Source organism: Crocodylus porosus, unplaced genomic scaffold, assembly GCF_001723895.1.
Source record: "Crocodylus porosus isolate Cpor-Errol unplaced genomic scaffold, CroPor_comp1, whole genome shotgun sequence".
NCBI classification, from domain to species: Eukaryota; Metazoa; Chordata; order Crocodylia; family Crocodylidae; genus Crocodylus; species Crocodylus porosus.
Window position 1 is genome coordinate 99,524,603 of NW_017728931.1, and position 16,384 is coordinate 99,540,986.

At 41.1% G+C, this 16,384-nt stretch overlaps 1 protein-coding gene across 1 annotated transcript in view; it reads left to right on the forward strand.

Moving 5' to 3' along the window:
• The window catches only part of MET (MET proto-oncogene, receptor tyrosine kinase), a 104,759-nt gene that overhangs the window by 52,462 nt on the left and 35,913 nt on the right, over nt 1–16,384 (forward strand). Inside the window, exons 6-10 of the mRNA XM_019543413.1 lie at nt 3,442–3,602; nt 4,810–4,912; nt 5,143–5,279; nt 7,231–7,395; nt 8,652–8,751. Coding sequence (XP_019398958.1) covers nt 3,442–3,602; nt 4,810–4,912; nt 5,143–5,279; nt 7,231–7,395; nt 8,652–8,751 — 666 coding nt within the window. The remainder of the gene's footprint in view (nt 1–3,441; nt 3,603–4,809; nt 4,913–5,142; nt 5,280–7,230; nt 7,396–8,651; nt 8,752–16,384) is intronic.

Below are 16,384 nucleotides of genomic sequence, written 5' to 3' on the forward strand. Positions count from 1 at the left end.
ATGTCATAGAATCACAGAAAATTATGGTTGGAAGGGACATCATGAGGTCATCTAGACCAACCCCCTGCTCAAAGCAGGACCAGTCCCAACCAGATCATCCCAGCCAAAAGTTTGTCTAGCCAGGTCTTAAAAACCTCCAAGTATGGAGATTCCACTACCTCTCTGGGTAACATGTTCCAGTGTTTTAGTACCTCTAACAATATGAGTGGCCCTTCTCTGGACCCTCTCAAGTCTAGCTTAGCTCCATCCTCTTTTGAACCACGCTTCAGGTAGTTGAAGGTCCCTATCAGGTCACCTCTCAGTCTTCTCTCTAGACTAAATAAACCTAGTTCCCTCAGCCACTCCTCACAAGTCATATGTTTCAGACCAGGCCCCTCACCATTTTTGCTGCCCTTGGCTGGACAATCTCCAATTTGTCCAAATCCTTTCTGTAGTGGAGGGCACAAACTGAACACAGTATTCTAGATGCGGCCTCACCAGTGCTAATTAGAGGGGAAGAATCACGTCCCTTGATTTACTGGCAACACATCTACCAATGCAGCCCAGTATGCTGTTAGCCTTCTTGGCAACAAGGGCATGCTGCTGGCTCATATTCAGCTTATTGTCCGCTGTAACCCCCAGGTTGTTTTCTGCAGTGCTGCTGCCCAGTCAGTCAGTCCCCAACCTGTACTGGTACATGGGATTTTTCCTAAGTGCAGGACTTTGCACTTGTCGTTGTTGAACCTAATGATATTGCTTTTGGCCCAATCCTCCAATTTGTCGAGGCCACTCTGAATCCTAGCCCTACCCTCCAGCATATCTACTACTCCCCCCAGCTTGGTGTCATCTGCAGACTTGCACTCTAAGGTGCACTCTAAGACATCTTCCAGGTTGTTGATGAAGATATTGAACAAAACCAGCCCTAGGACTGACCCCTGGGATTCTCCACTTGATACCAGCTGTGAACTAGACAACAAACTATTGATTATTACCCTCTGAGCCTGATGCTCCAGACAGTTTTCTATCTACCTAATAGTTCATTCATCCAACCCACGCTTCCTTAGCCTTGCTAAAATCAAAGTATACCTCATCCACTGGTCTCCCCACATCCACAGAGCCAGTCATCTCATCATAGAAAACGATCAGGTTGGTCAGGCATGACTTGCCCTTCATGAATCCATGCTGACTGTTCCTAATCACCTTTCTCTCCTCCAAGTGCATAGAAACAGATTCCTTGAGGATCTGCTTCATGATGTTTCCAGGGACTGAGGTGAGGCTGACTGGTCTATACTTCCCTAGATCCCCTTTTTCCCTTTCTTAAATATGGGCACTATGTTTGCCCTTTTCCAATCATCCAGGACCTCTCCTGATCACCATTAGTTTTCAAAGGTGATGGCCAGTGGCTCTGCAATCACATCAACCAACTCCCTCGGCACCCTCTATGCATCCCATCCAGCCCCATGGACCTGTATATATCCAGCTTTTCTAAATACAGGTTTTCCCGTCTGTATGTGGGTTCTGTGCAAATTTGCTCTTATGCGATGACCCTTTTTATACCAAAATTGGTTATATGAAAGGTAAATTCACTTTTATGTGATTGGTGTGGTGGAAGCCTGCAGTCAGCTGCTTTGTGTGATGCACTGTGGGAGTGACCCACACCAAAATATAGTCTTCTGTGCGGACCTGTGCTCCTCGCTTGTTGTCCATGACATGTGTTTCTGTAGTTGCCATCCCCATTCTAATAGTACCCTGTGCTTGTGTGTCTGCTGTTGGTAAGTACCAAAATTGTCTTGTAAAAGTAGTAGTCATGGATCTAGGGGTCAATACAGTCAACATTTTGGAACATATCCCTATTTATTACATTGTAAAGTGGGTTCCCTTTATGCAAATTTGAGTTATGCGCCGTTTTCCATGAATGCATGTACAGCATCAAGGAAGGGAAACCTGTAGTCCCTAATCTGTTCTTTCACCACTGCTTGCTGTTCACTTCCTCCCCAGACTGTGCTGCCTAGTGCAGTAGTATGGGATCTGACCTTACCTGTGAAGACTGAGGCAAAAAATGCATTAAGCAGTTTAGCCTTTTCTGCATCCTCTGTCACAAGGTTGCCTCCCCTATTCATAAGGGACCTACACTTTCCCTGATCCTCCTCTTGCTACCAAGGTACTTGTAGAAACCCTTCTTGTTACCCTTCACATCCCTTGCCAGCTGCAATTCCAATTGCGTTTTGGCCTTCCTGACTTAACCTCTGCTCATCCCATCTCAGTGCTCTTATATTCGTCCCTAGTTATTTGTCCAGGTTTCCACTTCTTATAAGCTTCCTTTTTGTGATTTAGTTTACTGGAGAATTCCATGCTAAGTCAAGGTGGTCTTCTGTCATACTTGCTGGTCTTCCCGCGCATCAGGATGGTATGTTCCGGCACTCTTAATCAGGCCTCTTTAAAATACAACCAGCTCTCCTGGACTCCTCTTCCCCTCAGACTGGCTTCCCAGGGGATCCTGCCCATGAGTTCCCTAAGTGAGTCAAAGTCTGCTTTTCTGTAGTCCAGGGTCCTTACTCTGCTGCTCTCCATCCTTCCTTTCCTCAGGATCCTGAACTATATCATCTTGTGGTCACTGATGCCCATCCACTACTACATTCCCCACCTATTCTTCCCTGTTTATGAGCAGCAGGTTCAGAAGAGCATGGCTCCTAGCTGGCCACTTAGGCACTTGTACCAGGAAGTTGTCCCCAGCACTCTCCAAAAACTTCCTGGATTGCCTGTGCACTGCTGTATTGCCCTCCCAGCCATAGGCAACATGTAGAGGGGCATGGGGGGGGCATGTGCCCCCCTTGAGAGTGAGCACTCCAGCTGGTAGGGAAGCACGGAAAGCACTCATGCCCTGCCTGAAATTGGCTGTGTTGGCAGGATGTCAGCAGCAGAAGTGGCACTTCTGCAACAGTCATGACACTGGTGCGCCCGGCAACCAGCTGCTGGGGGATCCCCCCCAGCCCCTGGTCATACCCCGCTGGTGCCCCCCAGATTTGGGAGGCACCAGTCACCCATGCTCCCAGCAGACATCAGAGTAGTGGAAGTCCCCCATGAGAACCAGGGCATGTGATTGGGAAATTTATGCTAGCTGTTTGAAGAAAGACTTATCTACCACTTCCTCCTGGTCTGTTGGTCTATAGCAAACACCCACCATGATATCACCCCTGTTGCTCTCCCCTCTGACCCTAACCAGAAACTTTCAACAGACCTATCACCAGTTTCATACTGGAGCTCTGAGCAATCGTATGGCTCTTTTATGCAAAGTGCAAGTCCTCCTCCTCTTCTCCAAAGCCTGTCCTTCCTGAACAGTTTGTACCCATCCATGACAGTGCTCCAGTCATGGGAACCATCCCACCAAGTCTCTGTTATTCCAAATATATATGCATGTGTGTGTGTGTGTATGTATTTATGTATATATTTATTTTCTTATAGATATTTCCAAGCAGTGCTCCATTAGAAGGCGGGACAAGGCTAACATTATGTGGATGGGACTTTGGATTCAGCAGAAATAACAGGCTTAACTTAAAACATACAGAAATTCTTATTGGAGGGAAGCTTTGTACTTTGGAAGAAAAAGCTAGCAACAAAAACAAGTAAGAGCACCTAAAATGTCTTGTAATCCTACAACCTGTAAACCTCTCCTGTAATCTCTACTTGTTAAGTGAAGCATCTGGCATTCTTTAATTCTCAGGTTTCAGACAGAAAAGTAATACAGTAACAATATCAGCTTCTCATGTAGTGTAATCTATTTGGGAACATGCTGGAGGTTCAGTGTCCTAGTAAATGCTGAGCTTTCCTTCAGTAGTCTTTATTATGATTGTCCATTAGCTTTTGGTCCTCATTTGTGTTACTTGGCAGGAGTAAAAGGATTCTTGGATAGTTCAGCTTGTTCCAGTTAGCAAAATCCCAGAAAATGATACATTCCCTTGGTCAGGATCCCTCAGGCTCAGTTTTGTCATATCGCTCTCTCTCAAATTTGTAAAGCTTCTGGGAGATAACAAGAGGATACAAACACAGTTGTCATCAGTAGGCTGGAGACTCACAGCTGTACCTTTCCAGAGACTCACAGCTGTACCTTTCCTGTTCCTCAGATGCTAACAACGGTATGAGGATGAAAGGCTTAAACTCTGTAGAAACGAGATAGATGTGATGCCATTTGGCACTTTGAGGACCTCACAAATGCTATGAACATTCTTTCTCAACTGAGAGCCACTGTCCACATGGGTCTTACTTGATACATTTCTCCTCTATTCACATAGAGCAACAGGAGCTAGAAAGCTAGGCAAGAAATTACCCTCTTTCCTCTAAGACAGGGACTGCATGATCATGACATTGCTGGTCTCCTTACAGTTTATTATGGCAAGAAAATAATTTAAGGAGAAAGAATAGACTACCTGTGAGATCATATAAATATGTATAATTAATTCCTGGGTAATATGTTCATTCATTTTCTCAGTAATATGCGACTTTCCATGATTCTGTTGTCTAAGAAAATTAAGCACTAAGGAGAATTTTAAAAACAAAAGAAATTTTACATGAATAGAGACATTTGTTTTTCACTCACATACTCAATGTTTTCAGTGTATGTTTCATATATCAAGCATTGCCTTTTCTGGCTAAATGCAAACTTTACAGTGGTATGAAGTTTAGCATGATGATAAGGAATCACAGGTCATTCAAGTAGTTATTTCTAAAGCATTTGTGACTTGGGAAGACTTACTATTTTGAGTTAATATATGGATACCCTTCTTTAATCATGCCAGAAAAGAATTAATACCATCTTGATTTTCATTTTTAAAGGCTGGAGTGCAGTGTCGCTGCTGCAAATAGCACAAGTTTGAATATATCCAGCAGTGTTTCAAGTGGACATGGCACATCACTATTCAATACATTTTCCTATGTGGTAAGCATTATGATTAAAATTTTAGCACCAAAATTAACCTCATTATTCATTAAGACAGGAGGCAGGTAACTGGAGTAGACAGGCCATATGTGCAATCCTGTATGCCAATTTCTGTGCTCTTTTTATCTGTATTTTTTGCCTCAGAATGTGAAATGTGTTAGGATTTTTTAAATGTGTTTTTAAGATCTTGAAACAATTTAACAAGCTAAATTCCTATTTTTACCCCTTAGAACCCGGTCATAACACATATCTCTCCTACTTATGGTCCCAAGTCTGGTGGAACATTATTAACTGTAGCTGGGAAATACCTAACCACTGGAAAAAACAGGAGGATTCTTATTGGTGGGAAACAATGCACCATAGAAAGGTAGTGTACTCACAAGACAGTATTTGCTTTTTATAAAGAATTGAGTTTGATTAAATGCTTGTGGCATGGAAAGTTAAGGAGCCCTAATACTGGTATGTGTTCTTGCCCTTGCTGCCAGCAGTATTTACATATTTTTATTTTTGCTAATCATTTGTTTAAAAAACAAAAATAATGGCAGCAATAGGGCCAGAATTCAGTCCTATTTTCTTCTCCTAGAGTGCCCTAACCACTTGGCCAAAGTGGTTTCTTTTCTTGCTCTTCTGGCCCCAGGAATCTTGTAATCTTGGTTGCCCATTGGCTAGCTTCAGCAGGAAAGTGGGAGGCCTTCCCAAACTGATCTGAATTGCGACAGAGCTAATTCAGAAAAGAAGTACTGAAATGACTGGCCTGAATTGCTTCTGAGTGCACACAGACCCATGTCAAGGCACTTACTAAATCTAGGTGCTTAAGTGGTTTTGTAACCACTGAGTGAACTCAGTTTGTAGTGTTTTTTTATAATGCAGATACCAAAATTCTATGTAAGTCCTGCTTAGGTGCCTTAGAAGGGGATTAGGCAAGTGTCCCAATGTCCTGCAATTGGTCTACATTTTGAGTCTCTTCATGGTTCCACAGAGTCCTACTGGCAACATTTCACACTTGTGGAGAGCATGAAGGAATAAATACAGCTAGTTAAAGTACAGAACTCAGAATTTGGATGTGAATTTTGCCACTGGGAGCCCTGATTTCTTGTCTTCTCTTAGACAAGTCATTTAAGATCTCTATATCTGCAAAACTGAGGTGCCTAATTCCAAATTTTAGGCACCACTGTGATACTCAAAAGCCCAGTTCAGGAGCCATCTAACACCAGAGAGAACTTAAGTTCCTAGGTGTCTACATTTCTGCCAGGGAACATGTACATAACCACAGTGTACAGTCTGGCGTCACACCTAAACTATGGCACCTTCTTACCCCAGGCGTTCCTCGCCTATGTTTACCATGGAGCCTAATTCAGTAGACAAGCTCCAAGCACATGTACTAGTTTAGGGAAAAGACAGACCTTTTGGAGCTGGCTGGTATTTGTAAATCATTTTGCCCAATAGCTTGTTGTTAAGGGCACTCAGCTGGGAAGTGGGAAATTTTTTTGCAAATTCTCGCTCTGCCTCCTTTGAAAAACAACATAAACCTAGGTCTCCTGCCTTCCTAAAGAAGAGGCAGTAGTGTAAAGATGACAGAGCAACTGATGCAGCAGCCCCAGGCACCAATTTTGGGGTACAAGGAAGGGCAGGAAATAGCAGCTGCCTCTGCAACTACATGCAGCTGCAGACAGAAGTCACTGGTGACTCTGTGTATTGCAACTGCCCCAGACACCCAGGCAACTTGTTATGCCTCTGCTATGGAGTGTAGTAGTATGGCCCTTTTCCCCAATTCTTTACTTGCAGTTGTTCTACTAAATTATATTTATTTATTTATTAGATGGGGGATGGAAGATGGGTGAGGTGTACACTGATTCTAAATTTGTTACCTGCAAGAATCAGTTTCACCTCCCTGCTGATATTTTCTGAAAACAAAATTCCAGCTGTGCTTCATGTAGCCCAGTGGTTCTCACTTATTTGCCACAGTGGGCCATACTTTCAGCTCTCAATGTGTTATGTGGGCCCCACCCACACAACTTACTTCCTGTGTATCCATTTAACAGAATGTCATATGGACCACAGCAGTGTGATGACTGGGTCACTTGTAGCCCTCCAGCCACAATTTGAGAACCACTGATATAGCCAGTCTGCAAGACTGATATTTCAGTCTCTTCTCACCAGGGATAGGCTGGAAAGACAAGGATAACTGCAACGTAAAGAATATTTAACATAAATGACATTCCTTCATCCTCTAATATTTAGTTGTCCAGGCCCCTACCCTGCAGTGTGCTCATGTCACATTACAAGTTCCCTGACTTTTTTCTGTACTTTCATTTCAGGGTATCTGATAGCATTGTAGAATGTTATACTCCTGCACAAAAAATTCCATCAGAATATCCTGTTAAAATGGAAATTGACTTAGCTATTCGAAAAACTAAAGATCATTTTACATACAGAGAAGACCCCATTGTTTTAAAAATCTATCCAACCAAATCTTTTCTTAGGTAAGTAAAAGTTTCTCATAGAAATGGGAGAGAAGAATGACACTGTTGTACAGTAATCTATCAAAAGAAATTGCATTTTTATCTCTATCTGCCATGCCAATTGCTTCTATTATGGTCCAGTTGCAGAGGGCAGATCATTTCCTTTCAAAGGTGAATGGGAGAATTTTTTGTCAATTTTTAAAGTTATTTGACTCCTCACTGTTGTTGAGTGTACCTATAATGTCCAGCTGAGATGCGTCTATTGTAATTGCAAAATGCACCTCGCATGCTATATTTAGACATTCCAGTGATTAATGTACATGTCATCTTAACATGCAAATTCAATAGAACAGCAGATTAATTTTAAAGAGCACAGCATATGTACCATATTGCTCTGATTATAAGTTGTCCCTAAATTTAAGATGATCCCACATTTTCAGATTTGATGTAAGAAAAGCAGCTTTAGGTATAAGGCAATTACTACAGATGTAGAACTTGAACAGTAGTTGCTTACAAAATCCTACAAGATATTAAGTAACCAAAGGGAAGGCTACGAGGGTAAAATGCCATAAAAATACTGTCTTATATTTTATTTCATGCACAAAAATATTTTGAGCACAGAAGTCAAGATTCTTTGGAGTCCCATTTATAAACGTCAACTTTGCATAATAGTCAGGTATAATTTTTATGGTTATTCTGGATGAAAGAAAAGAGCTACAACATATGGTACATATTGATATGTATGCATGTGTGATTGTGTGTGTATACACATACATATATCTATATATATATATACATATATCTATAGAGAGAGAGATTTGTATATATCTATATGTATATAGAGAGAGAAATAGCATTATATAGATATGTTTTAAAATTATATAATTGTATTACCTCTAACACAAACTATCTGTCCTTGCAAAGAAGTAAAAAATGAAAAGGAAATATTTTTTGATACCTTTGAAAGCAGTGATTTAAATAGGTTAGAAATACTTGGGATTCCTTTGTATCCTCCTTCAGTTGCACATCTCCTTCTGCTCTCTCAAAAAAATGTATTTATTGTATGTTTCTTTCTGTCTCTTTAATTTTTACATCCAAGGCAAAGAGAACTTAATTCTCAAAATAATACTTTAAGAGACACTGCAACTTTTATTTGAAACTCACCCTTCATGTTTTTATTTTACTTTTAGACTGTTGTTTAATCTAAAATGTATTTGATTATATGGCTCTTTATAGAAAATACAGTTACTGAAATAATTATTTTTAATTCTCACCAGCGGTGGAAGTACAATCACAGCTTATGGAATCAACCTGAATTCTGTGTGTTTTCCTCAGATGGTAATCACTGTACCTAAGCTAGGGAAGAACTTCACTGTGGTAAGTCAGTCTCTGGGATGGTAAAATTTAATCTCAATATATTCTGAATATCTCTGTTCTCTTTGGTCAAAAGTGCTTGTTTGCAACTTGTACCTTGAGGCCCTGACTAGAAGTTTTTCTGTTGACTTCGCTAAGAACCAGATAAGACAGGATGAAAATGTCATTATGATGGTTCCCCTGCATGCAGCAAAGATCAGTGATACTTTGAAAATTAAAAACAAATAATAATTTAGCCATAACAATGAAGATAACATGTAAAGGTTGGTATAAGGGATTGTTGCAAGGAGAAATAATATTGGCGGAGTCATTTTATTTAAGAAATTTTAAGGCCAGTTTGTGCTACTGTCAAAGTCAACTGTAAGCCTCCACTTGACTTCATTGTCAAGGACTGTATACTTGAATGTTGATACTATGTAATTTAAATTGCAGAGCACTATTTAATAAAAAAAGATTTCATTATAAGTATGAATAAAAATAACACCACAAATTTGTATAATTTTAAAATAAAACATTGTGAAAATTAAAATGTATAAAACAGTACAAGTTTAAAAAAGTCAGCTACAGTACAAAAAAAATTTTTTTAAGTAGTTCAGTTATTAACAAGTAATATCCAGGCATATAGACTCAGGTTCATAGTGTTCATTGTTTTCGAACTAATGCTAAAAAATATCATGGTATTTTGTACTGTTTATTTTAGCCAGCCCTAACCTGGGACTCTTAATTTTGTGCGTACAGTTTTGACCTGCAAACAAACGCACTACAGTGAATTTGGGGTACGACTGGTAACATTAAGGCAGTGCTTCCAGCTGCGCTCATCATTCAGTATGAATGTAGAACTCCAGGTGTGAGTACTTATAGGGAAAAAATTGAACCTGTAAAGTAGGAGCTCATTGCTGAAATCAACTGCTGTGTTATGTGTTGAGACTGGGTGCTTGGGGTTTCTTCCTTTCAAAATGAAGTAAGATTGTTCACATTCTTGCTTGTTCACATTCTTTCTTTTTACTTGTGAGCACATGTAAAATCACTTCAGGGCTTATCTTGAATCCCTTGCTTATTAAAATTCTCACTGATTTCAGAAAGAATCTGGGGTGTGTTAGGAATTCAGATTTTTACCTGGTTCAGATTTTCTTAAAAGTATAAAGAAAACATTGAGTAAAATTCTATTTTTCAAAATAAGATAGATAAATAAGATACCTGAATTTGGCAGCTCTCTCAGGCTCCATACAGATCTCAGGGGGACTTCTGCTCATTGCATTTAGTAACACCTGAATGATCAGATAGAACTGTAGGGTGTGTGCAGATGAAGCAGGGGCCCTAAATTGAAGCAGTGGGTTTTTAAAAACACCACTTGAATTTAGGGCCCTTTAAACCCCCTTGTCATGCACACACCCAAACTTATCTGCCTCTCTGGCAGTGGGGAGGGGAGGGTGAGATGCTGGCAAGATGAGGGTGAGAGTGGTCCCTGGGCTGCAGGGGGGGCTGGTGCTTCCCTCCATGGCAGCCACAGCACCCTCCCCCTCCCCAGCAGCACCCACCCACAGACACTCAGCTCAGGTGGTCCCCAGGGGGCACTACAGCCACAGGGGGAAGCACTGGGCCCCCGCACAGCCCATGCAGGCAGGCAGGCTCCAAGGGCGGGGGAAAAAAAAGATCAGGCTCACCGCTTTTCTTGGGCAGAGCCTGCTTTCCTGGGCTGCTGCCAGGCTGCCTGCACAGGCTTCCTGCAGAGCCGTGGAGCTGCATGAAGCCCAGTGCTTCACTCCATGGCTGTAGGGCAGCAAACAAAAACTCCCCAGAAGAGTTTGTTTCCTGTGCCCCGAGTCATTTAAGGTGCATTACACTGCTGAATTTGCAACATCAGCTGGAATGCACAATACACTGCCAATGTGTGCAAACACAAACTCCATTAAAACAGTGTAAAAGCATTTAACCTGCTTTAAAGTGTCGTGCACACATGCCCCTCATTTTGTGTACACATGGCCATAGAGTCCTCTCCTTCACAAGATTCTTCGAATACTAGGGAACAATCTGTCTGTTTTAAACAGTAGCTTACTCCCCTCCTCTTCTGTCTGTGAAGAATTACCTCTCTTGCCTTGACCTGCCTCTAAAAAATAATGGGGGCAAGGATAATCAAAATTATCTTTGATACTGTTCAGCATAATTTATTTCTGGCATCAAAAGTGTATGTGGTACAAGGACATGTAGGATCAGGTCTGCCCATAAATAGGTTTGTCTGCTATAAAAGGTGGGTCTCTTTAAAGGATAAACTGGAGCCTAAAAGTATCCAGGCAGTGGTCCTATTCCTCTGCACTGCCTCTGGAGACCCCGACTTCCTGTGTTTCTGTGGCAACCAAGATGATGTGTTGCTGCTATTTGCTTCCCCACAAGCCTCTGTCCCCAGATAACTCCTTCAATAGCTCCACACCATGATGGGAAAAGGTTTAAAAAGGTCAGGTAGAGTTGAAGGGGCCTCAGTAGATTATCTAACCCCCATCACCTTGTGCAGCAGAGAAAGGGTACTTAGGCCATATCTGGCATATTTGTCTAACTTGTCCTTAAAAACTCTTGCAAACGAGAACCCACAACCTCCCCAGTTCCCTCCTCTAGAGAGATGCCTCTCCAGCTGCTTAACTCTACCTCATAGGTAGAAAGTTTTTCCTTGTATTGCATCTAAATTTTCTTTCAGCAAATGAAGCCAATTTATTCTTCTCCTTCCCTCAGGGATCACGAAGAACAATTGATCACCATCTTTGTTGTTACCTCTCGCATGCTGAAAGGCTGTTACCATGTTCTTCTCTTCTTTTTTCTAGACTAAACAAAACCAGTTCCTTCAACCTTTCCACATAGGTCATGTTTTCCAAACCTCTTATTCTTTTTACTCTCCTCTGGATTTGCTCCAATTTGTCTATGTGTCTCTTAAAGCATGCTTCTTAAAGGGCTGTTCTTCTCAGTCCTTTGAAGAGGTTAGTATTAGACCTGGTCACAAAATGTGACTTGGAACAGTTTTCCATTAGAGAATGTAGTTTCATGGGAGTGCGTCAACTTCAACATTTTTTTCTACATGTTTAAATAAATTACTTTGACTTTCTTGCTTCAGTTCAATAATATTGAAACATTCCATTATGATTAAATGTCTAGTTTCAACTTTTTCATTATGATTCATTTCATTTCAGATTAAACCATATTAAAATATTAATTTTGATAGTGTGCTTGTATATATATTTAATATTCTATAATATACATTTTATCTTCTTGAAATTAACTTTTCAGCATTATTAAAAATATGATTCAACATTATTGATTTACAGTGTTTTAATGTTTCCAGATCAAAGCTTTTGGAAATTTCTGTTCAAAGGGATGTTTCTCATTCCATTCCAGTAAGGAACAAAATCCATTCTCAAATGGTGGGATTTTCTGCAAAATATAAATATGCCCTTTCGCTGTCTTATGGCCATTTGGTGGGGCAAGTCACAGTCTCTTCTCTCTTCCTACTCCGCCCTTGCAATAGCTTTATACAATCTAACCTTTGGCATCTCCAAAGGAATTTTGAATTTTTGTTCACAAAACAAAATCCCTGTAGCCTCTGCTCTAGGTCTTGCTAGTGTATATCTTCTATTCCCTAAGCATTTGAGGTCAATATTTACTCTTTGAAAGCCTGTAGTTTGCATTGATTTCCTAATAGCAAGCAAGTGGTCATATGGGAATCCTTTACTACAGATGGACCAGTGCATCCATTAATTTGGATTTCTATTTCCACTTAAACTTTTCAATTTAAGAAAGTCCCAAGATGTCTGTGGATATAAAATTAGGAAATACTTTTTTATGCAGAGTCCCACACCTCCACAGCCTTTAAGATACAAGACCAGATCCTGTTCCACCTTTAAAATGTCTAAGGGCTTCTCTACACTGTGGCAGCAGCAAGTCTCAGTACCAGGGCATGCTGCAGACATCAAAAGTAAGGCAGTGCATCTGTTTTGGTCATCTCTCTGCACTCGTGAGCCCTTGGTGTCTGGCATGCCTGTAAATGTTCACTGAAGACATGTCCAGAGGAGTCTCACTGGCTTGCTTACAGGTTTGGGGTATGCCTGAGCTTGTATGTATGTGTGGTTTGGAGTGTGCCTATGCATGTGAAAGGAGGAACCAGAGAGAACCTAGTCTATGTTATGGTCCATATATCTGACAGACTGGAAATATGTGCCATGTCAAATGGCCACGTTTCTTCTCTATTTTATCCAAAAGATGAATAGAACAGAAAGAAGGGCAAAGGTCACTGAATCATTAATATTGACTAGTGCATGGGCCTGAACTGTAGCACTGGCATTCTGTGACAAATCTTCAGGATCCACAGGCTCAGTAAAGTAATCTTTATCTTCTTTTCAGCTAGTAAGAACAGTCTGAAATGGGAGGCTGCACTTCCCCAATCCAGCCACTGCATTCTTATCCCTACTTATCATTTCCTTCTTCAACGGGTCACTGAGAAATCACTCTAGCCTCTGAGATACACAGCAGAGATAGTTTAGAAGACTTCCAATTTGCCCTACATTTCATCTATCTTTCACTCATTGGAAAATGCCAAGATTTAAAACTTTGTATCCGAGGTGAAAATATCCCCTCCACCACTTCTGACTGCCTCAGATCCTGTAACACAAACCATATTTGCCCCATCTTACCTGGGTCAGCTGCTGGGTGACCCCTTAAAGCTTGAAGATCTTCCTCCACATTTTTTCTGTTATTGTGTCAGGTGAAAAAATCAAATTGGGAATCAGGTTCTGTAGGTCAGGTTTGAATTAATTGCCTCACGGATCATATTTTATGAATGAAGCAAGAATACATACCTTTAAGTGGTGAGTCACATGCATTGTGTGAAGGGTTATTATTCCCTGCTGAGTGTATTATTTGCTTATTCTTGTGAAACACTCCACATTTTTGGCATCATTTTTTTCCATATATTTTTCAGCTGAGAATTGCAGTCAGAAAAAGATACAGCTTTAGCTTTTAAAGTAAATGTATTTTAAAGCCTAATTAAATAAAAGTTAAAGGTGCTGCCTTATAGGCAGTATCTTAATTGAGTAGGCAATAAATTGAATTACAGGTTTTTCCTTATAGATTCTCAATCCAATATTTCTTGAAAACTAAACCATCATATTCTTCAATTGCTAAAACCAATTTCAAGGTAAAAATGTCATGTCAAATCATGTAACAATAAGGGCATCGCAAATAAGATTTTTCTTGACCTTACCAATCAGTCACATTGCATCACCTCTAAAGAGTATTATTAGATTTTTATCATTCTCTGAGAGCGTCCCTTTCACAGACTAGCCTGATGAAGTAAAGTATCTGATTCCAGCAGATAGCCGCAAACAAAGTTATGAATACCACTGCTATTAATTTAAAAGACATCACTACTCTACAGTAGATAAAATGTATAATGAATTCACATTAATCAAATATAAGTACAACGATTACCTAAAAAGTATTTGATTTTATAAGTGTGTGTGTGTGTGTGTGTGTGTGTGTGTGTGTGTAGAACAGTACATACACACACATACACAGTTATGTGCCCTATATTCTTTATCAAGCTTTTTCTGTATTTCATAATGCTAGATAATCATTTGAGGCATAATTGTTCATTTCAAGAAGAAAATAATACTGGATCACTTTATTTGCCATAATTTAATATCTCTAGATAGGCATAAATGGGTACGTTCAACAGTGCTGCCATCAGTGTTCCCTCCTGCTGTGTAGTTTCCCACTGATTGCACACAAAATGATTTATTTTGAAATTATGTTAATTTCTGAAACACTCGTGTATATATATAGTTTGACCAATAACACATTATTGGCATCTTTCATGACTTTAGTATATTATAGCAATTAAAATGATAAAGTATTATTTTCATGATAAATTCTATCACTAATATACTTACTCAAATAATTATCTCTAGGTTCATGCAGTGAAGAAAAAAGTGTCATAGAGCATAGGTCACATTATTTTCAAAAGGAGCAAAGCAGTAGCTGGTGTAAACACTAGAAATATAGAGGTAAATGCTACTTTTTGTTGAAATAATATAGATGTTAAAAGGGTTGCACAGGTATGAGCAAGTGTGCACTTCCACCCCACTGTCATGCTGGAATTCCACTGACCTTCACCTTGCCTCCGTACTTGCCTGCCACACCCTGATGGTAGAATTATATTCAGGAGAATGGATGACTCTCTGTGAATATCCGTCTGCCAGGATCACTGTTCTTCCACAGGGTTCCACGTCCCCTATACCCTGCCCCTTTCCTCTCAGGCTGATGATAGATATTCCCCGTTGGTCTTGAGGTGGGGAATGCCTAGTAAAGTCTCTTCTTGGGTTTGGTTCTTTAATCCGCAGTTCCTCAACACTTGCTTCCTCTGGCTGACTCTCTCTTTGCACTTAATGAATAGGGTTATCTTGTGTCTGCCTTCTCTCTTCTCCCTCTTTCAGTTGTTGTCTCTGTTTCCCTTTGTGCAACTCAAAATTCCTGGAGTTATCTCTGGATTCATATATTTAACTCTTTCTCACCTCTTCCCAGCCTTACTTCAGGCTACACAGCCTTAGTTGTTCTGAGGAGCCCAGGTGCAGGACCTAGCCCTGTTTAACCATAAATCAAGCCCTCTGGAGATCCTTCTCCCCAACAGCCCTTCATTGACACAGAGAAAGTAAATCAAGGAGGAATTTCCTAGTCACAGTCTCCAGTGTTTCTAATTTTTCTCCAAAAAGAAAAAGATCACTCTTGCTTCTTCTTGGCCTTGATGACTCTCACCAGCTGGCTAAGGCCCTGCTTTTCTTCTCCTTGGTGTACCATGCAAATTTCTTCTTTGCTCTGGCCACCTCAGTTTCCCTCTAAGCTCCAGTCCTCTTGGCGGGTCCTTTCCCCACCCTGTTCCCCATATGCTTCCTTTCCCCACCCCGTTCCTACCAGCCATCCTGCATGGCCCCAGCTCTAGGGATTGGCTGGGATGACCCACATTACCCCACCATCTGCTGTCACTTATCCTCTGGGAGGGCATGGTTGATGCCCACTCATGGCTCGTCCAAGTCTTGACAACTCATGAAGTTTTGGCCAATGGAGATCCCTTCTCCCTGGGTCCTCACAGGCTCCTGATCTCACTGGGTTGTCAACGCTTCAGGGGATGCTGAACCTTTCTTTGGCACCCTTCTTTAAACTCTGTGGTCTCCTTTTTGGGCCAATCAGTGCAGGCTCCCTGGGGCATGTGTTTTCATGCCCCAGGTACCTGACTGTTTGCTGGGTTTTCCCCAGACCTTCCCAGTGCACTGGGGACATGCCACTCGTCTGGACCCGTCCAGGTAAGTTTCCCAGCAGCACAGCTGGCTCTGGGGGTATAGCAGGGGCTTGGCCCCAGCCTCTGCTACAACAGATATATCTGATGACAGAATTTGGTCTATAAAACCAAATGCTCCTCACTATTAACTTCAATCAGAGCTACATCCATTTCATAGTTTCATAGTTGGTAGGGTCGGAAGGGACCTGAACAGATCATCTAGTCCGACCCCCTGCCATGGCAGGAAAGAGTACTGCTGTCAAACAACCCCGGCAAGATGTTCATCCAGCCTCCTCTTAAAGACTCCCAGGGTAGGAGCCTGCA